We start from the raw sequence: 23,946 nt of genomic DNA on the forward strand, positions 1-23,946 counted from the left end.
CTGAAAAACACAGCACAGGAACTTTAAAAAGCATACACAAGTATCAACAGCTGAACTGACCAAGCAGAAGAAAGGATATAAGAGTTTGAAGACCACCTTACTGAAATAAGACATGCAGACAAGGATAGAGAAAAAAGAATGAAAGGGAATGAAAAAAGCCTTCAAGAAACATGGGACTAGGTGAAAAGACCAAACCTATGATTGATTGGAGTACCAGAAGGAGAAGGGAGAATGGAAACAAACTGGAAAACACACTTTGAGATATTGTCCAGGAGAACTTCCCCCAACCTAGCAAGACAGGCCAACATGAAAATTCAGGAAATGTAGAGAACACCCTAAGATATTCTGTGAGAAGATTAACCCCAAGACACATAATCATCAGATTCTCCAAAGTTGAAATGAAGGAAAAAGGGTAGCCAGAGAGAAAGGCCAGGTCATCTACAAAGGGAAGCCCCTCAGACTAACAGCAAATCTCTCAGCAGAAATTCTACAAGCCAGAAGAGATTGAGGGCCAATATTCAACATTCTTAAAGAAAAGAATTTTCAACCCAGAATTTCATATCCAGCAAAACTAAGCTTCATAGGCAAAGGAGAAATAAAATCCTTTCCAGACAAGCAAATCCTGAGGGATTTTGTTACCACCAGGCCTGCCCTACAGAAGCTCCTGAGAGAAGCACTAAATACAGAAAGGAAAAACCGGTACCAGCCACTGCAAAAACACACCAAAATGTAAAAACCAATGACACTATGAAGAAACTTCATCAATTAGTGTGCAAAATAACCAAACATCAGCATGATGACAGGATCAAATTCACACATAACAATACTAACCTTAAATGTAAATGGGCTAAATGCAAAAAATTAAAAGACACAGACTGGCAAATTGGATAAGGAGTAAAGACCCATTGGTGTGTTGTTTTCAGGAGACCCATCTTACATGCAAAGACACACACAGGCTCAAAATAAAGGGATAGAGGGAAATTTACCAAGCAAATGGAAAGCAAAGAAAAAGCAGGAGTTGCAATTCTAGCCTCTGGCAAAGCACTTTAAACCAACAAAGATCAAAAAAGACAAAGAACAGCATTATGTCATGGTAAAGGGAACAATTCGACAAGAAGAACTAACTATTTTAAATATGTATGCACCCAATACAGGAGCACCCAGATTTATAAAACAAGTTCTTAGACACCTACAAAGAGACCTAGCCTCCCACACAATACTAGTGGGAGACTTTAACACCTCAACCTCAGTATTAGACGGATCAATGAGACAGAAAATTAACAAGGATATTTAGGGCTTGAACTCAGCTCTGGATCAAGTGGACCTAGCAGATGACTACAAAACTCTCTACCCCAAATTAACAGAATATACATTATTCTCAGTGCCACATGGCAATTATTCTATAGTCGACCACACAATTGGAAGTTAAACACTCCTCAGCAAATGCCAAATAATAGAAATCATAAGTCTCTCAGACCACAGTGCAATCAAATTAGAACTCAGGATTAAGAAACTCACTCAAAACTGATCATGTCACTCAGTCTGGGGAACAGAGGGAGACTCCATCTCAAAAAAAAAAAAAAAAGAAAGAAAGAAAAAGAAAAGAAACTCACTCAAAACCACACAATTTCGTGAAAATTGAACATCCAACTCCTGAATGACTCCTGGATAAATAATGAAATCAAGGCAGAAATCAATAAGTTCTTTGAAATCAATGAGAACAAACAGATAACATACCAGAATCACTGAGCCACAGTTAAAGTAGTGTTACAAGGGAAATTTATAGCACTAAATGCCCACATCAGAAAGCTAGAAAGATCTCATATTGACAACTTAACTTAACAACACAATTCAAAAAGCTAGAGAGGCCAGAGCAGACTAATCCAAAAGCCAGCAGAAGACAAGGAATAACTAAGATCAGAGAAGAATTGAAGGAGATAGAGACACAAAAAGCCCTCCAAAAAATCAATGAGTCCAGGAGCAGGTTTTTTGAAAAAAAAAAATAACAAAGTGGATGGACTGCTAACTAGACTAATAAAGAAGAATAAGAGAGAAGAATCAAATAGACACAATAAAAAATGATAAAAGGGATACCACCACTGATACCACAGAAACACAGGCTACCATCAGAGAATATTATAAACACTTCTATGCAAATAAACTAGAAAATCTAGAAGAAATGGATAAATTCCTGGATGCATACACCCTACCAGGACTAAACCAGGAAGAAGTCAAATCCCTGAATAAACCAATAACAAGCTCTGAAACTGAGGCAGTAATTAACAGCCTACCAACGAAAAAAAGCCTAGGACCAGACAGATTCACAGGTGAATTCTACCAGAAATACAAAGAGGAGCTGGTACCATTCTTTCTGAAACTATTCCAAACAATTGAAAAGGAGGGACTCCTCTCCCTAACCCATTTTATGAAGCCAGCATCATCCTGATTTGAAACCTGGGATGAGACACAACAAAAAGCAAAAACTTCAGGCCAATATCCCTGATGAACATCAATGTGAAAGTTCTCAGTAAAATACGGGAAAATCGAACACAGCAGCACATCAAAAAACTTACCCACCACGATCAAGTCAGCTTCAGCCCTGGGATGCAAGGTCGATTCAACATACACAAATCAATAAACACAACCCATCACATAAACAGAACCAATAACAAAAACCACGATTATTTCAATAGATGCAGAAAAAGCCTCTGATAAAATTCAACAACACTGCATATTAAAAACTCTCAATAAACTAGGTATTGATGGAACATATCTAAAAATAATAAAAGCTATTTATGACAAGCCCACAGCCAATATCATATTGAATGGGCAAAACCTGGAAGTACCCTTTGAAAACTGGTGCAAGACAAGGATGCCCTCTCTCACAACTCCTATTCAATATAGTATTGGAAGTTCTGGCCAGGGAAATCAGGCAAGAGAAAGAAATAGAGTATTCAAATAGGAAGAGAGGAAGTCAAGTTGTCCTTGTTTGCAAACAACATGATTTTGTATTTAGGAAACCCCATCATCTCAGCTCAAAAACTTCTTGAACTGATAAGCAACTTCAGCGAAGTCTCAAGATACAAAATCAATGTGCAAAAATCACAAGCATTCCTTTACCCCAACAGTAGGCAAGCAGAGAGTCAAATCATGAATGAATTCCCATCCACAATCACTACAAAGAGAATAAAATACATAGGAATACAACTAACACGGGATGTGAAGGACCTCTTCAAGGAGAACTACAAAGCACTGCTCAAGGAAATAAGAGAGGACACAAAAGAATGGAAAAAACATCCCATCCTCATGGATAGGAAGAATCAATATTGTGAAAATGGCCATACTCCCCAAAGCGATTTATAGATTCAACACTATTCCCACCAAACCACCATTGACATTCTTCACAGAATTAGAAAAAACTAGGTTAAATTTCATATGGAATCAAAGAAGACCTTGTATAGCCAAGACAATCCTAAGCAAAAAGAACAAAGCTGGAGGCATCATGCTACCTGACTTCAAACTATACCCCAAGGCTACAGTAACCAAAACAGCAAGGTACTGGTACCAAAACAGACGTATAGACCTATGAAACAGAACTGAGACCTCAGAAATAACATCAGAGATCTAGAACCATCTGATCTTCAACAAACCTGACAAAAACAAGCAATGGGGAAAGGATCTCCTATTCAGTAAATGGTGCTGGGAAAACTTGTTATCCATAGGCAGAAAACTGAAACTGGACCACTTCCTCACACCTTATACAAAACTTAACTCAAGATGGATTAAAGACTTAAATGTAAAACCTAAAACCATAAAAACCCTAGGAGAAAACCTAGGCAATGCCATTCAGGACATTGATATGGGCAAATACTTCATGACAAAAATACCAAAAGCAATTGCAACAAGAACCAAAATTGACAAATGGGATCCAATTAACTAAAAAGCTTCTGCACAGCAAAAGAAATTATCATCATAGTGAACAGGCAACCTACAGAATGGGAGAACACTTTTACAAATCTACCCATTCGAGAAAGGTCTAATATCCAGAATTTACAAGGAAGTTAAACATATTTACAAGAAAAAAACAAACAACCCCATCAAAACGTAGAGAAAGGATATGAACAGACATTTCTCAAAAGAAGATATCTATGTGGCCATGAAACACACGAAAAAAAGCTCAACATCACTGATCATCAGAGAAATGCAAATCAAAACCACAATGAGATACCATCTCACACCAGTCAGAATGGCGATTATTAAAAAGTCAGGAAACAACAGATACTGGCAAGGCTGTGGGGAAATAGGAATGCTTTTACACTGTTGGTGGAAATGTAAATTATTTCAACCACTGTGGACTATAGTATGGTGATTCCTCAAGGATCTAGAACCAGAAATACCATTTGATCCAGCAATCCCATTATTGGGTATATATCCAAAGGAATATAAATCATTCTACTGTACAGACACATGCACACATATGTTTACTGTTGCACTATTTACAATAGCAAAGACATGGAACCAACCAAAAGCCCATCCATGATAGACTGGATAAGGAAATGTTGTACATATACACCATGCAATACTATGCTGCCATAAAAAGGAATGAAATTATGTCTTTGCAGGGACTTGGATGACACTGGAAGCCATCATCATCCTCAGCAACTAACAGAGGAACTGCAAATCAAACACAGCATGTTCTCATTCATAAGTGAGAGTGGAACCTTGAGAACACATGGACACAGAGAGGGGAACAACCCACAGCAGGGACTGTTGGAGGGGAGGGGGTGAAAGGAGGGAACTTAGAGGATGGGCCAGTAGGTACACACGTACAGCTATGTAACAAACCTGCATGTTCTGCACATGTATCCTGGTATCCTGTTTTTTTTTTTTTTTTTTTTTAATTTTATTTTTAGAAGAAGAAATACAGAAAAAAAAAAAAACAGAAAAAAAATGTAGTGTATATACACAATGGAATACTATGCTGCCATTAAAAATACTGAAATTTTGTCATCTGCAGCAACATGGATTCATCTGAAAGGTCATTGTGGTAGGAAAAATAAGCCAAGCACAGAAAGAAAAATATCACATGTTCTCACTCACATGTGAGAGCTGAAGAAAAAGGATCTCATAAAAATAGAAGGTAGACTGGTCGAGAGAAGGAAAGGATGAGGAGAAGTTGATTAATGGGTACAAACACACAAGTTGATAAGAGAAATAAAACCTAGTACTAGGTAGATCAGTGGGCTGATTATATTTTACAATAATGTACTGTACCTTCCAAATAGTTTATGCTAGTTATGCTTCTAGCATAAAGAAAAGACAAATATTTCAGGTGATGGATATGTCAAGTACACTGATTTGATTGCCAATTATATGAATGCATTAAATTATCACATGTATTTCAAAACTGTACATCTATTATGCATCAATAAAAAATTGTTTTTTTAAAAAATGAAAAAGTAATAATTTAATTCACTGAGAAAATTTAATAAAAACAAAAGAAATTATTTAATAAATGATGTTTGCAGAATTGGCTAGGTATCCAAAAGAAAATAAAACTACAATGCAACCACAAACCATGTATCAAAATAAATTATACATATATTATATAATTGCATTTGGAAATTGTCAAATATATGAAAAGTAAATGTATGAGATTTTTGTTTAAAATGTGAAATAGGTGAGAGTCTAAATCAGAACTGAAATTTCAGAAGTTATAAAGGAAAGGAGGTAGGACACTGACTACATAATACATAATAATTATAGCACTCCTACAAAATGGTAAGAAAATAGACTTCGAATCATAAGTAAGCACAGAATTTGAACAGGTAAGAAAGATGAGAGCAGAAACAGAAATGCAAATTTCCAATCAAGACATGAATAGAAAAATACACTTACTTTTAGATAGGAAAAACGTATTTTAGAAATAGATACAATTTTTTCACTGTAATATCTGCACATATGCATAAAAGTGAAGATTCAGAAGCTTTTTATTAAATAAATTGACACAAACATTTGATTCATTAAGTCTTTTCTAACGGACCTTCCTCTACAGGAATGAAGTCAGCAGTATGTAAATCTACTTGCTGTTTTATTTTTAGTGTTTAAAAAATATGCTATAAACCTGAATATCTGGTCTCAAGGGGAACAGCAGATCCATCCTGTGAAATTATGAGAGTGATTAAAGAATAAGTTTGAGAAGCAGATCAATATATGTAAGTATATTTATATCCATGGAGGAATGCCCATTTCTTTTTATGTAAAATCATTCAAGTTGCAGAATATTATGTATTGTCCATTTTTTAAAGAATATTCTCCACATGTATGCAGATTTTGAGCAAGAAGATAAACATGGTAGGCTAATATGATTATCACATAGAATAAAAGATAATATCTTTTTTTCATGTTTTGATGATTGCTTCCAGAAAATTTAGCAAAGATACATGTGAGTAGGCCAAAAATTAACCCCTTTTATAAATCTAACTTAATTTCTGGTATCAAGGCAGTTAAAGACTTGAAAGCACTTTCAGAATGGCAGAATAGGGACATTTGAAAATCTACTCCTCCCTAAAAGAAATTAGAACACTGACAAATAATTGTCAAATCTACTTTGTTATTACTCTTGACATTTGTAAAGGCTTATACAAATGCTAGAACAATTTATTCAAAATAAGTGAATAAATCTTGGCAAGAATAGTGAGCTTTATAATATTTTCAGTAACTGTATTCTCATTCCCCTCACCTTGGTTCCATAGACTTAAAGATTAGCAAACTCAAAACAATAGCAGTTGTGAAAATCAGCAACCCAGCATACATATGACAGGGAAGAAGGAGTTTGGAGATCAAGGATCTTCATCATTATAGAACTGTTACTAGTTGATCTCTTTGGCTTTTCCTCATGGAAAAGTTCCTTTTATGAGGCTAGTATTTACTTGCTCTGACTCAGAGTTCAAGCATTGAGAAGCTCTATTCATAGAGCATTTTTTGTAAACAATCAGAGACAATTGTTTAAATCATAGCTTTCTGATGTGGTGATATCAGTTGAAGCAAATAAGAGGCAAGCCACCAAAACCCTTAAATATGATGAAAATAAGGAACTTTGAAAAGGTCTAACATATTCCTGGGGATCTAAAAAGTTGCATTAAAAGTCTGTGTGCGGCCGGGCGCAGTGGCTCAAGCCTGTAATCCCAGCACTTTGGGAGGCCGAGACGGGCGGATCACGAGGTCAGGAGATCGAGACCATCCTCGCTAACACGGTGAAACCCCGTCTCTACTAAAAATACAAAAAAAAAAAAAAAAAAAAAAAAAAAAAAAAAAAAAAAAAAAAAACTAGCCGGGCGAGGTGGCGGGCGCCTGTAAGTCCCAGCTACTCAGGAGGCTGAGGCAGGAGAATGGCGTAAACCCGGGAGGCGGAGCTTGCAGTGAGCTGAGATCCGGCCACTGCACTCCAGCCTGGGCGATAGAGCGAGACTCCGTCTCAAGAAAAAAAAAAAAAAAAAAAAAAAAGTCTGTGTGCATATCTAGAAAAGACTTGAAAATGTCATAACATCTCACCTTGACTTTTGTTGAGCCTTTCCACAAATAAAAGTTAAGGTTAAAACAGAGTTGTAAACAGCCAAAGATTGAAGTCATCCCCCAGAACAGGTAGAGAGCCCACTGGCAGACAGTGGGAAACGTTGATTGAAGTGATTGAAGGAAATCAATACTCCAACCATTAGCTGACACCAAACCATCCCAGTAAATACTTTAGTAGTTACTCATGACTAAAAACACAGACTATACAAAATTAGTCCATGAAAGGCACTAAAGGCAAACAGCAACAACAACAACAAAAAAACCAAGAAGTAGAAACAACAAAAGCAAGAGGGGAGTGGTATTTGATATACAATGTTGGCATATTATTTTATTTAAAATGTGCAGTTAAAAATTGGTACTCAATGGCCAGGCGCAGTGGCTCACGCCTGTAATCCCAGCACTTTGGGAGGCAGAGGTGGGTGGATCATCAGGTCAGGAGATCGAGAGCATCCTGGCTAACACGGTGAAACCCCCTCTCCACTAAAAATACAAAAAATTAGCCGGGCATGGTGGTGGGCACCTGTAGTCCCAGCTATGCAGGAGGCTGAGGCAGGAGAATGGTGTGAACCCAGGAGGTGGAGCTTGCAGTGAGCTGAGATGGCCCCACTGCACTCCAGCCTGGGCGACAGAGCAAGACTCCATCTCCAAACTAAAAAAAAAAAAAAAAAAAAAAAAAAAAAAATTGGTATTCAATGAGACAAGAAAGTACGGCCTAAGTACGTGTGGAAAAATAGTCAACTAAAATTGTTTCTGAGAAGGACTAGATGATGGACTTATTAGAAAAGGACATTGAATGACCTATTATAAATATGTTTAAAGAACTAAAGGAAACCACATCCAAAGAAATAAAGCAAAGTCTGGGATAGATTTATCCAAAATGAGATTATTAATAAAGGATTAGCAATTATAAAAAATTACTAAATAGATTCAGCAGAATGACACTATAACAACAACAAAAAAAGTACTAAATAGAAGTTTGGTCAAAAACAGTACAATTATTGAAATAAAAATTCGCAAGAAGGTGTTAGCAGCAAATTTCAACTGTCAGAATAATGAACCAGTGAACTTAACAACAGATCCATTGATTATTATCCAGTCTGAGAATAGAAAGAAAAACAAATAAGGAAAAATGAACAGAGACTCAGAGACGCATGGGACACTACGAAGCTTACTAATATGTGCATGATGAATGGGAGGCCAAGAAAAAGAAAACAGAGAGTATAGCACAACAAATATTTGAAGACTTTCAACTGAAACTTTAAAAATTTGATGAAAAATTCTAATCTACATTTTGGAACTTCAAAAAACTCTGATTTGGATAAATTCAAAGAGATTCACACATACATACATCATAGTCAAACTGTCAAAGGACAAAAACTGAACACAAAGAGAAAAAAACACAGAAAAATTTATAGTGCACAAGGAGTCTTCAATAAGATAAACCACTAACTATTCATTAGAAACCATGGAGTCCAGAAGGCAATGACATGACATATTCAAAGCACTGAAAGAAAGACTGCCAACTAAAAATTCTATATTTATTCATTTTATCATTCAAATGTTAAGAAAAAATTACACCCTAAATAAAAAGGGGGAATACTGGACAGGAACTCAAATCCACAAGAAGAAATAAAAGCACTGAAGTACATAGGTAAATATAAAAGGTAGTATAAATATACTTGCTTTGTAATGATTTTCTTTTCCTATCTGATTTTAAAACAACTGTATCAAGCAATAATGATAAAACTGTGTTGATGGACTTATAATGTAAAAAATGAATTTCTATGTCAATAATAGTACAAAGAGGAGTTTAAGGTTTGACATTAAGTTGCTACTAATACAATTAGATTCTTAAAAATTAACATGTGAATTGCAATCCCCTGGACAAAAACTAAGCAAATGACTCAAAACATACTATCAGGCAAAAGAGACTTTAAGACAAATATTATTACTCAGGAAAAAAATGAAATTTATAATAATAATTTTTAATCTATCAGTAATATGTGGCAATTATTAATATAAACATATATACACCTAACAACATAGACTGAAATCTATGTGGAAAAATGATAGAATTGAAGGGAAAAATAGACAATTCAGCCCTAATAGCTGGATATTTTGATCACCTTCTTTCAATAATGAATAGAACAACTAAGAGGAAGATCAATACAGAAATAGAGGACTTGAACAAAACTACAAACTAACCAGACTTAAACAGACATCTATGAAACACTCCACCTAAAAACATCAGACATTATTTTCCAGTTCACATAGAACATTATCCAGGATAGATTGAATATTAGGACATAAATCAAGGATTTATGAATTTAAAAAGAGTGAAATCATACAAAGTATATTTTCTGACCACAATGAAATGAAATAAGAAATCATTAACTAAAGGACATTTAGGAAATTCACAAATATATGTAAGTAAAAAACAAACAAACATCAAACAAAACCCACACTGTTAAATAACAAAGGAGTCAAAATTTGACTCCTTTGTTATTTAACAGTGTATATATATATAGGCATTAATGTAAATGCCTATATTATTTACTAAATGTAAATAACAGTATATATAGGCATTATAAATGCCTATATTAAAAAAGAAGAAATATCTCAACTCAAAACCTAAACATATACCTTAAGTGGAGAAATAAGAGCAAACTAAATAAGCAGAAAAAAAGAAAATAATAAAGGTTAGATTGGAAAAAATAGTAGAGAATTACAAATACAGAGAAACTCAACAAAATCAAAATTTAGCTCATTAAAAAGGTCAACCAAATTGAAATTTTTTTTAACTAGACTAATCATGAATACAGAAGTTGCAAAATGCTTGCCAGAAATGAAAGAGGAGATATCACTTCCAACCTTAGAGGAAAATAAGAAGAATAAGGAATGCTATGAACAACTGTCTGTTAGCAAATTAAAAAATCTTAATGAAATGGAAAAATTGTTAAAAGGGTACAAACTATAAAATCTGACTTAATAAAAAATAAAATATCTGAATATACATAACAAATAAATAAATTAAAGTCAGTTTAGTAATTTTAAAACCTCCTACAATAAAAGACCAAGACCAGATGACATCTCTGATAAAATCTACGAAATGTTTAAAGATGAATTAATACCAGTTCTTCATAAATCTTCTGAAAAATAAAGGAAGAGGAAGAATCATTATCAACTGAAAGCGAGACCAGTGTTATTCTGATACACAACCAAACAAGAAAGACCTCACAAGGAAAAGCAAAACAAGCATGAACACAAAGCTATGAACCAATATTCCTTCTAAATATAGACATACAAAATAAAACTCAACAAAATAGTAATAAACCAAATCTAGCAACATATAACTAGGATTATACAACACAACCATGTTCCACTTACTGTATTAATTTATGGTTGTCTTAATATCCAAAAATCAATCGATGTAATACATCATATCAATAGACTAAAGGACAAATATAAATAACGCATAATCTCCTTGATAGTAGAAAAAGCACTTGGTAAAAAGTCTCACATTCTTTCATAAGAAAGACTGCCAGAAAAGTAGGAATAAAAAAGAACTTTCACAGACTCAAATGGAGTGTTTATGAAAAACCAACACTATTATAATGAATGATGCAAGATAGAGGGCTTTCTCCCTAAAATAAAAAACAGACAACATGCCTGTTCTTGCTTCTTATATTCAACATTACAGTATATGTTCTAGCTAGGACAATCAGTCAAGAAAAGAAATAAAAGACAAGATTGAAAATGAAAAACTAAAACCATCTCTATTTGAAGATGACATTATCTTGCAAAAATACCAAAACACACAAACACACACCCACACATACCCTACTGGAACGAATTTAAAAGTTCAGTACGATTGCAGGAAATGAGGCCTATATACAAAAATCAGTCATATTTTTATATACTTAGCAATGGACAATCTGAAAATGAAATTAAGAAAATAATTCCAGGTTGGGCACAGTGGCTTATGCCTGTAATCCCAGCACTGTGGGAGGCTACGGTGGGTGAATTGCTTGAACCCAGGAGTTTGAGACCAGCCTGGAAAACATGGTGTAACTGCATCTTTACCAAAAAAAAAAAAAAAAAAAAAAAAAGATACAAAAATTAGCTGGACGTAGTGGTGCATGTCTGTAGTCCCAGCTATTCAGGAGGCTGAGGCAGGAGAATCACTTGAGCCCAGGAGAAAAAGGCTGCAGTGGGCCAAGATCACATTCACTGCTCTCCAGCTGGAGTAATAAAGTGAGACCATGTCTCAATAATAATAATAATAATAATAATAATAATAATAATAATTCCATTGAGGACTTTCAACTTTCAGTCCAAAAGGTAAAAAGCTTGAAAGTTGTCATCCATTTTCTGTCCTAACAACAAGAAAGAAGCTGAAAAAAAAAAATCCTGAAAATAGATAACTTTTCTTAGATATATCAGAGAATTTAGGCCACAGGGCAAACAACCATTATACAAAACTAGAGACACATTTGAATACACAGAGCTTACAAGAACAAAAGAAGCCACTATTGGAGACACCCCAACAGTCACAAATCTTTAAAAAGGCATTTACTCACTACTGGAGACTGAGTGTGGACTATAATGAGAAATTAAAATTCCTCTTGTCCCAGCTTTAGTGGGAGCCCTCACACACTTTCATAACTTTTACCTTCAGGAGTTCCATCAGGGGTCTCAGAGTGAAGATGGGAGAACAATCCCTGGTGTTGTATTTTGAAATATACTCCGAGTGCTCTGTTCTTAAGAAAGGTCTGCCCTCAATGGAAATAATATTACCCGAGCAGAAAGGCTAGAGTAGGCTGGAGTTGGGTATTTCCTTTGTCTAAGATTGATTAGATTTTAGCAAAACCAGTTTTACCTAAGAGGAAGGGAGAAAGCCAAGAATTATTTGTGATGGTCCCATCTCAGGGACACAGGTTCACCAAAAGGTTCAGATCTAATCACAGGTTTATAAAATGCTTCCCCTCCCATGGCAGCTTATCACTACATCAATAGGACTCTTCTATAATAATGGGATAGAACAAAAAAACTACAAGGCTAAGGAACTATTTAAGAAGGAGTCTCGGCCGGGCGCGGTGGCTCAAGCCTGTAATCCCAGCACTTTGGGAGGCCGAGACGGGCGGATCACGAGGTCAGGAGATCGAGACCATCCTGGCTAACACGGTGAAACCCCGTCTCTACTAAAAAATACAAAAAAAAACTAGCCGGGCGAGGTGGCGGGCGCCTGTAGTCCCAGCTACTCTGGAGGCTGAGGCAGGAGAATAGCGTGAACCCGGGCGGCGGAGCTTGCAGTGAGCTGAGATCCGGCCACTGCACTCCAGCCTGGGTGCCAGAGCGAGAAAGGAGTCTCAACAACACTGCACAAAATTCAAACTGAAAACATCCCAAAACTGAATTATTTACTATACTTGTACCTGACCAATGTCACCATCTTACCAAATCTGCCTCGTTTCCTGCTGGATCTCCTGTTTTACTTAATGGGGTCACTTCTACCCACCTCTTCAACCTAGAAAGTAGAACCTTTATTCATATTTTTGGGGATCCCAAAATACTTTTAATTTCTGTACGTGCTTATATTAAACCGTAACTTACTGGCCAAAAAAAAACAAAAAAAAGAAGGAGTCTCTAGGAGAACCCAAAGACCACAGGCAAGACCAAAACACATCATTAGATAAACTTAGTGTCGGAAATCATAACTACAGCAAACAGTAAACACAGCCTAACTCCTTGGCAAATGAACATAAAACGTCTCATCAAAGACTAATGTTCTCAGTTCTTATTATCCAATACACCATGTCTGGCTTTCAACAAAATAATTACAAGACACACCAAAAGTAAAACAAATAAACAAATAAAAAACACAGTCTGAAGAGACAAAACACGCATTAAAACCAGACTTAGCTATAACACACATTTTGGAATTAGCAGAACAGAAATTTAAAATAACTATGATTAATTTGCTAAGAGTTCTAATGGGGAAAAGAAAAGGGCAACATACTAAAGCGGATGGGTAATGCAAGCAGAGGAATGGAAACTCCAAAAAAAAACCTCCATTTAAAATAGCATTACAAATAAAATACTTAAAAACAAATGTAAGAAAAACACAAACATTGTTGAAAAAATTAAGAAAGTCTAAATATTTGAAATGAGACTCCATGTAAATGAATCAAAAGACTTAATATTGTTATAACATCTATAGTCCCCAAGTTGATGAGCAGATTCAATGTGATGCCTGCTGTAACCCCAGCTGGCCTTGTTGCCAAAATTGACAAGTTAATTCTAGAGTTCACAGAGAATTTCAAGATTCCAGAATAACAAAAACAATCTTGAGAAAGAACAAAGCAGAGGACTCACACTTCATAATTTCAATACTTGTTACAAACTTGCAGTCATCAAGACAGCAATCAAGACCTATGGAATTTGTATTTCAATTTACATATAGATCAGTGGAATAGATTTGAGAGTCTAGAAATAAATCCTTGCATTTATGGTAAATTGATTTTCTATATGGGTGCTAAGACAATTCAGTGAAAGAAATATTTTTTTTAAAATAAACTACTGAGAGAACTAGATATCCACATGCACAAGAATAAATTTGGAACCTGACCTCACACCATATGAAGAGTTAACTCAAAATAGATAATAGACCTAAACGTAAGAGCTAAAACCATAAAAATTGTAAAAGAAGCATAGGAGTCAATCTTTGTGTCCTCGAGTTAGGAGATAGTTTGCTAGAAACAACAACAAAAGGTCAGCAACAATAAAAAAAGAAATATGTAAATTAAGCTTTTGCATATTAAAATTAACTCTTCTGCATTTTAAAGGATACAATTTTATAAAATGAAAAGATAATTCACAAAATGGATAAATATTTGGATGTCATATGCCTCAAAAGGGATTTGTATCCTGAATATATGAAAATGTCGTATAATAATGATAAAAACACAAATAACCCAATTTTTAAATGGGAAAATAATTTGAAAAATATTACTCCAGGTAGGGTGCAGTGGCTCACACCTGTAATCCCAGCATGTTAGGAGGCCGAGGCGGGCAGATCACGAGGTCAGGTGATCGAGACCATCCTGGCTAACACGGTGAAACCCCCTCTCTATTAGAAATACAAAAAATTAGCCAGGTGTGGTGGTGGGCACCTGTAGTCCCCAGCTGCTTGGAGGCTGAGGCAGGAGAATAGCATGAACCCAGGAGGCGGAACTTGCAGTGAGCCGAGATTGTGCCACCGCACTCCAGCCTGGGTGATAGAGCGAGATTTCATCTCAAAAACAAAACAAAAAAAAGAAATGTATTACTCCAAAAATGCACAAATGGCCAGTAAGCACACAGAAAGTGCTCATTATCATTCATCAAGAAATGCACATCAAAACCTCAATGAGGTAACACTTCACATCCAATAGGATGATTAATATCAAAAAGGCAGACAATAAGAAGTGTGGATGAAGATACAGAGAAATTGGTCCCCTCAAATGTTTTGTTGGTGGGTTTTAAAATGCTAGAGCCACTTTGCGAAACAGAAAACAGTTTGGCAGTTACTCAAGATGTTAAATGCAGAATTACCATGTGATCCAGCAATTCCATCCCTAGGTACATGCTCGAAAGAAGTGAAAAAATATGTCCGTACAAAAACTTTTGGGCAAATATCTATAGAAGCATTAGCCAAAATGTAGACACAAGCCAAATGTCCATCAGCTGATGAATGAATAAAGAAAATCTGATATAGCCATACAATGGAATGTTATTCAGTCATAAAAGGCTTCATGTCATATTATTCAGTCATAAAAGGCTTCAGTCACAAAAAGTACTCCATGTTACAACACGGATAAACTTTGAAAGCATTTTGTTAATTTAAGGAAGCCAAGGACAAATGGTCACATGTTGTAGAATTCAATTTGTATGAAATGTCCATACTAGGCAAATACATAGGTAGATTAGTGGTTGTTAGGTTATGGAAAATGGGCAAATGTAGACTAACAGCTAATGGTATGAGGCTTTTTTTTGAGTGATGAAAATATGCTAAAATTAAATAGTGGCAGTGATTGCACTGCTCTGTGAATATCAACACCTTTAAATTACCCACTTTAAAAGGGGGATTATATAGTATGTGAATTGTTTCTCAATAAAGCTCTTTAAAAAATAGACTTAAAAGTGTCACTATAATTTCATGAAACTTTCATAATGGTAATTACTATTTGCTTGTGTTTCCCTCCACATATTGGAATAAAAAAAAAAAACAAAAAAAAACCTGCCATTTTGATCAAATTAAGAACACTTTAAATCTTCACTCTAAGTTTCAGCTGAAACAAGTGATTGATCAATTAAGGTTTCAACTCCTTCCAGAATCAGCCAAAGATAGCAAGATTGCATTAACATATAACTTATTCTAAATGCACTTTCAATAACAATGTAGTGGATCAGTTCTCTTCCTTTAGTCATTAGATATATATAATTATAATGATAATATATACAAAATCATTTTAAGCTAACATGCTTGTATATTATAGATTAGCTGTTTGATGGACTCTGGCGGTTAATTAATAAAATGATATTTTCCTAAAACAGTTGAAATCATGATTATATTATATTATATTATATTATATTATATTATATTAAATATAATGCTACATTGAAACTAAGTTCATAATTTGTTTTAGACATCAGAAAAATAATCTTAAATGGCAAGCCAACATGTTTTTCTAGAAATTGCTTTTAGTCTGTAGTCTATTTTATTTGAACAAAATTCTATTGATGTGCACAAACTCTTTGGAACTAAGAAGTTAATTCAATAATCAAAAGTCACCTTAGTTTGGCATCAAATGTTGCAAAACTGTATTGGGGCAAGTAACAGAAAGGAAAATGCATTTAGATATTAGGTTTCGCTTCAAATTACTAAAAACTCATTTATCAATTTTATAATTTATATACTCAACGTCATTATGGCAGGAAACCTACTTATACACTGAGCATGCCACTCTCACCACATTCTGACACCAAATCTCCCATTTTTAGTTGACAACTGTTACCCAGGCATAGAAAATAATTTACCACATAGCAAAGCTGCCTTTATCATCTAGTTCTTCCAAAAACAAAACAAATTTGTATGTACACTATTTCCAAAATCCTGACCACTGACATTGCTAAATTCCTATTTGATAAACAGTAATTCAAAACAAAACAAACAAAAAACCATGTTGTATAAGCTTGGCAAACAACACTTCAGGCACTGCTTGCAATTTCCCTGGCTCTGAAGCAGTAAGGAGTATGGCTGATAATAATGAACACTAAAAGACATAAAAGATATATTTTTTTGCTAACATCCATACATTTTGCAAAGTGTGTAGAACAGTATACTACAATTATAAAGTTCTCTGAGAAAAATGAATAGGGGCTTTCCCAGTCATAGAGATTAGAGAATCGTTGCACATTAGATCCCATTCTTGAAAGGTCACTGTGCATATTAATACATTACAAATTCTGGAATCCTGTTTAAGTTTGATCAATCCAGATTTTATCAAACATATCTCACAACATGTACTTTTCTCTGTTTTCTCTACATTTTCCTATCCCGTTCCCCAAACACACATATAAGCAACTTTTAATATCCTGAGCTTATGTCTGATTTCTGGTCCACGGTAGGCAAAAATAAACTTCTGTTGATTGAATGAACAACCATATCCAAAAGGCTTAAACAAACATATTGAAATCACAAGTGCACAATCAATGGATGAGGCCAAAGTGAAGCTCCTCTGTATCACTGCTGCTTAACTAAACGATCATATATCACATGTGAATTATTACATTCTCAAAAGCAAATGTGGCCAAGTTCCTTCTGGTTCTTAAGCTAACAATGCAGGCACTGCTTGGTGGGTTTATTTTCCCGGGACAAGCTTGAAGTTGAACTGAATGTAGTTGAAATGACATACTCAGAAGGGACTGTTTTCAAGGCAGTGATACACGTTTTTTTTTTTTTTTTTTTTTTTCTAGAAAGTTTAAAGGTGCTTTAAATACAGAAAGTAGTCCTTTTCAGAAGCCATGCAAATACTACAAACCATTAATTACAGCTACTCAGGGACTGAACTAGAATGAGCATGCTCTCACTAAATTAAAGGAGCCAGCAGATGCAGAACTGGGGCTTAGTCCAGTTCTTCATACCATTCTCACCATGGCTACGAAAAGAAAAAAAGAAATGCAATGATAAAACTTCTCTAAGCAGAGCTGAATAAGCACTATAGAAGCATTTGGGAAATTCATTTTTTACAGATGAACAGCAACCAACAATTCAGCCCTACATCTTTTGGGGTGATCCAAATCTCTTACATAATAGACTTATTTTTTTTTGTAACTGAGTGCAAAGTCTTTAATAATTTTTCATAAGCTTCCATGTGTCATGCTAAGAGCACGTCATTGTTGCCGCAGACATCTTCTCTATTCCCTTCCATGTAACATTTAACAAAACTAGTGTTAACTTATCCCAGCGTAGCACTCATTATTTCCCAAATTACTAAAATCTCATTTTCTCCCAAGATGTGCCCAAAATTCTGTATGTGTCATACAAAATCACAAGCCTAATTAATTGGAAAACCAAGCATGATGTTATGCTGGGCTTCAAGCTTTGGAAAATGAACACAGATATGAGTCACGGGTGTTAATATTTATTTATTTTATTTGCCTGTGACAGAACTATTGAAGGTTCACTCATAGATATCTTATTTAACAGTCAGTAATATTCACATGATTGCTATACAGTTTTATGAGTTTTAGCTCATGCGAAGATTCTTGTAACCATCAGCACAGATACTGAAGATCCCAGCACCACAAAGAAATGTCTCATGCTGTCCCTTTAATTAACAAACCCTACTGTCACTGCCAATCCCTGGCAATCTCCAATCTGTCCCTATAGTTTTACATTTTCAGAATGTCATAAATGGAATTACAAAGTATTCAATCTAGCTACAGTCACTTATACTGATGCTTCTAGAGAGTTATCCAGATTGCACATATCAATAATTTTTCCCTTTTTATTGTCTGTTGTACACATATAACCATAGTTTTTGCCCATTCACCCACAGAAGGAAATTTTGGTTGTTTCTAGTTCTTGGCAATGGTACTTTTCTAAAAATTATTATGCAGGTTTATATATGAACATAAATTTTATTTCCTTAGGATAATTTCCTGGAAGTGAGATGATGAGGTCACATGGCAACTGTATGGTTAACTGTGTATTAAACTGCCAAAATGTGTTCCAGAGCAGCTGCGCCATTTTGTATAATTTGGATTTGAGCAGACAAAGCTACGGTATTCTGGGAGGAAAAGATACTTCTTAGGTAATTTACAAAAGAAGAAATAATTTTTTTACAGCAGAAGATGAGAAAGGGAATATTAGATAAATTCAGCTCTGTGTATCTTAAATCCAACTCACTTGGTTCATTTGTTCCTTGAAGATAAATACAGTATAAGATAAAAATTGATGAGCATTAAAATGTAGTTATATGTTCTGTAACTACAGTTTAGTGTGAAATCATTGCATCCCTAATTATGACTTCTATTCTGCTTAGAACAGCTGGTATTACTGGATGTTTCAAATTGTCCCACAGACTTAGTGTGACAAGATCTCTGGGGATTGTTTCCTTCCATTACCAGGACACAATGGCAAATTGAAGCACGAAAAACAAATGCACAGAACAAGCCAGAAACCCAGACTGAGCTATAGGCCGACTGCAGCCAGATATTTCAAAAGGAAGTACTCTACCAGGTCCTTCAGGGAGAGAGGTAGAAATGAGAAAAGATCTGCAGGCCATTTACTTAGAAAGGAAGAAAAATATGTAGAAAAACTGAGTCCTTGATGACTTCACTTGAGTTTCTGGATCACACCTTCCTAGAGGAACAATATAGACTAATACATCCTGTGAGTATATTAGTGTGTCTGAGCTGAGTTTCTGTCACTTACCATATAAACTGTCTTCACACAAATGCTCTATTACAACTCTGTAAACAAACCTAAAAGAATACAAATATCGAGGAAAAAGGGTCAATATGTAAAAGATTGAAAATAAACTCTAAAAGATCATGTCACTGTGTTTGGATAGCAGAACCACATGGCTGTTTTCTGTTTGTAAAAATGTCTATTCCGACGTTTTATGTGATGAACTTTTAGAGATATGTATATAAGAATATACAATTTCAAAATATATTATTTCCACAAAAGGGTTGCACTTTTTAAAGAACATATAAATTTGTAATGAAAGAATACTGCATTAACAAGTCACACACATTTTGTTGTGTGCTAATCACTTTTTGGGCAGGAGAAAAAAAAGTCAAATAATTTAATGGAAAGACTTTAGTAACTTGCAAAGGTACAGAAAAATTTAGTTTTTTCTGAGTATCAGAGACAACCATTATAAAATGAGATTGTGTTGTGTAGCTCTTAGTTACTGTTTTAGCAAACAGCAACGCAGAAAAACTGCATTGTTCCAAACCCAAGCAGGGTCTTGCATTTGAAAGTGCAGATAGTTATTTCTGGAATGTTTAAACTGTGTTTCAATTATCCAAATATGTTCTCTTCCAATTCTTCATGGCTCAATTTGCCTTAAATTAGGAAAAGTATAATAAAATTTGAGAATCTTTTCTCAATTTATGATGTCATTTCCATTAATGGATTTCCATTTTGTGAAAATAGTTAATTTCACTAAGCTCGGGGTAGTTCAGCAGTGGAAACTAGTCTAGTTTAAGACATAATGCTTGTCAGTAGACATAATGCTTGCCAGTAGTGCTCTTGGTTTATCCCTGAAGGGTTAAGTTTAGTGTGTCACTAATATCCATCCCAATTACAATTTTGAGGGTTTGGTTTTTCAGAAACCATTTATTACAAAATATCTTTTTCATCTAAGAAGTAGCTCAGTAAATCTTCAGGAAAAGTTTGTGAGGCTTAAATATCTGACTGATTGATGTTTTTTTAAGTATTCTGTAATCCCAGTGCTGAGGGAGCCTGAAGTGGGAGGATTGCTTGAGGACAGGAGTTTGAGACCAGTTTAGGCAACATAGGGAGACTCTGTCACTGAAAAAAAGAAAAAAAAAATTAGCAGGGCATGGTGGCACGTATTGTCCCAGCTACTCAGGAGACTGAGGAGGGAGGATTGCTTGAGTCGTGGAATTTGAGGCTACAGTAAGCTATGATCATACCGCTGCCTTCCAGCCTGGGCAACAGAGTGAGATCCTGTCTCTAATAAATAAATAAAAGTCTTTACACTGGAGGGTTTTTCCTCCACAAATAACATAATGTCATAACGTCTTCCATCAAGGACATTAATCTGCAAAGTTCAAATATTCCCAATGAATGATGTAAACATAGCATCTTATACCTTCTTACCTCCTCTTTTCATTTGCATAAACTGGTTAATTTGCATAAATATTTGCATAAACTGGTTAATTTTTTATGGCATCTTTGGAACATAACATCAACTTTTCCACATTTACACTAAGTTTCTCAAATATCTACCTCGTGGGTGATTTGATTTTAGTAGTTCACATGTAGCAGTTAATTAAATTCAAACAATACCGTCCCCAAATCTGGTTGTTCAACACTTCAGTCACCCCCCTCCTGGAGAGAAGGTGAACTGCATTTTTCCCTAAACTTACATTTTAAACACATGTACTATAGGCGCTGGCAGTTATTTCCCTCAAATAGTTCCTTCTGTAAAGGTGCAGCATAGCACATTTGGCCCTAAAATGTTTCAATCACTAAAATGGCAAATTCTGAAAGCAATTTAAAACCTTCTTTCCAATTCAAAGCCTTCACTTCAAGGTGCTCTGGTTACATCAAAATTTCTTTCCACAAAATACCACTAACTATTCTAGTCTGAATTACCATCATCACTCATCGAGATTTCACATTCCACCTAACCAGTGTGTCAGCTCCCCCTCTGTCGTCTTTCTGATCAGCTCTTAAGAGCCAGACTGATGTTACAAGGCCAGTGCACACATATAGATGTGTCTGGGAGTCTGCTCTCCCAGCTCCTTCCCTTGCTCACTGACGCTGGGCTGCACAATGATAATCAGCAGGAAACCTGGGGCCTCATTGTGTTCATTTGTATTCAGAATCCACCATTTCACTGACTGTGAACATTCTGGGAGTTACTTCACTGCCCTGTGCCTCAGTTTCCCCTTCTGTAAAATTGGAATTCTAATAGCAACCACCTTAGAATACTGTGGACAACAGCATAAGCTAATGTAATGAAAGCTCCAAAGAACTTCTGGTATGTAAGAAGTACTCAATAAGTGGTCCTATCAATATTATTTATAGAATGACATAAACACTGTTCACTGTGCCCTACAGTCCCTACCATTACCCAGGGAAACAGGCTTATTACCGCTGCACTGGCCTTGCAGGGCCTGAGTTTCACTATGCTCCTTCTTTGTACATAATTCCCCTGGAATCTATGTCCATGTATTTTGCCTGGAATACTATTCTCTTCTTCCATTGCCGCTACTCAATTCTTGTATTTCAACTCAAGCATCACTTCCACAAGGTGTCTCTCTCTGGTTGAACCATGTTCACCTCTGGGCACTGCAGCATTATCAGCCTCTTTTATTCACATTTTCAGAGAACCAGAAAAAGTTGCCATTTTAATTTTGGAGAAATCCATAATGATTCTGTTGTGACTTAGTGTATAATACATTTGTAAGTGGATTTTTATGGAGCTGAAGGGAAAGAATGAGTGACTCCAGGGACTGAATCAGAGAATGATGGACAGATCTGGATATTAAAAATTGGAGTAGAATCTGCCTCAACTTTCTGGCAAAAATGATACTAAAATCTGTTGATAACCACAGTGTTGAGCACCATTATGAGGGCTGTGTGGATAATACCTCATTTAATTATCTTGAAAACTCTCCATGTTAAGTACTATTTCCTCCATTTTAGACATGAGAAATCTAAGGATTGAAGTGATGTGCATATTACACAGCCCACCAAAGGCAGAGTCTGGAGGTGAATTTAGATCTGATTTTCTCACATCACCTTTGCACAGCAGGTATCCTCTAGGCAGAGGCATAGGGGAGTGAAAGACAAGATTTATTCCAAAATCACTGAGATGGTCATGGTCGGTGGGGGCAGAATATAAGAGGTATTGCTATATGAGGCTGAGAAGACAGAACAAGACTAAAGCAGACAGGAGGGCTCTATGTGTCTACCAATGACAGCACAAAACCCGGTCAAGTGAATCCAGGCAAAGGGCAGGTATTTTATCCTTAGGGCCCAAAGGGGACCTGAGCTCACTTTCTCTAGGGGCCCAGATGGCCCTGACCTCTCTCCTCCTCTCTCTGCATTCTGTGGACAACCTTCTTATGCTTGTACCTGAACTAACATGTCTTCCAGCCTTTCAGAGCTTGGCACTCTATACAAATTGACTGTAATTTATTGGTCACATAGTTCAAACTAAGTAAGGGGATGAATATGTTCCTTGGTGCCATCTTCCTGCTATGCAGGTGGGTGCTAAGTCACCTGATACAAACAGGAATTAAAGGACTAAGTTAATTCCCTATAGGATGGCTCTCAGTTAGAAGAGACATTCCAGAATAGGTTAACTACATATTGCATACTAAAGAGTTTGAACTTTGTCTCGAAAGGTATGTTTTACAGTTCCTAAAATACTACAGAACATTGATTTGTAACACATTAATGCAAATTAACTGCATTCAACAGCTGATGTGGTATAGTTCGAATCCTGGGAAGATGCGCTCTGATTAAATATTGACTGTCTCTAGCTTAAAATTTGCAAGAAATTATCTATAACAAGAACTTAGAGGTAATACGTTCATCATTTTTTAACATAACACATTTAGCATTGCATTGACAATTATCTGAATACACAACTGTGTATGCCAAAATGAGAGTGAAAATTAGTTCTATATTTAAGACAATAGATAAGCCTACAAATTACCTGAACATGTTTACAACACATATACTTTAGTTTGCCAGAAAATATAGCATCATTATGTTAGTTATGATTAGGGGAAGGGGAAGGACGTAATTAATGGTTCTTTCACGTCCTACCAATTTTACAGTTCACAGCAAGCCCTGCAATATAAACTTTGTCACAGAACGAAAACAAGTATTCTCTTGAGTAGCGTGACTCAACTTTATAAAGTATCACTTTCCTTAAAACAAATTCAAATGTGCTTGGATAATTAAGGGAAAATTAATAGCATGGTCTCCCTACAATCACTCTTACATTAAACTCTGTACATCAAAATCAAAATTATTTTTATGCATGATGGGCAGTTTCCCACTAACAATTTTCTAAATTGCCTAATAATTTTATGTAGCATAATTACAAGACT

At 35.5% G+C, this 23,946-nt stretch overlaps 1 protein-coding gene across 8 annotated transcripts in view; it reads right to left on the bottom strand.

Moving 5' to 3' along the window:
• The window catches only part of NRG3 (neuregulin 3), a 1,117,203-nt gene that overhangs the window by 550,706 nt on the left and 542,551 nt on the right, over positions 1–23,946 (bottom strand). Inside the window, exon 3 of one of the 8 annotated variants that reach the window (XM_030941430.1) lies at positions 18,252–19,483. The exons of the other annotated variants lie outside the window; for them this stretch is intronic. Within the exon in view, the coding sequence (XP_030797290.1) occupies positions 19,474–19,483 (10 nt within the window). The 3' untranslated portion in view covers positions 18,252–19,473. Of the gene's footprint in view, positions 1–18,251; positions 19,484–23,946 lie in introns of those variants that run through there. 8 annotated transcript variants of the gene reach the window in all.

The sequence above is a fragment of the Rhinopithecus roxellana genome, chromosome 11 (assembly GCF_007565055.1).
Source record: "Rhinopithecus roxellana isolate Shanxi Qingling chromosome 11, ASM756505v1, whole genome shotgun sequence".
NCBI lineage: Eukaryota > Metazoa > Chordata > Mammalia > Primates > Cercopithecidae > Rhinopithecus > Rhinopithecus roxellana.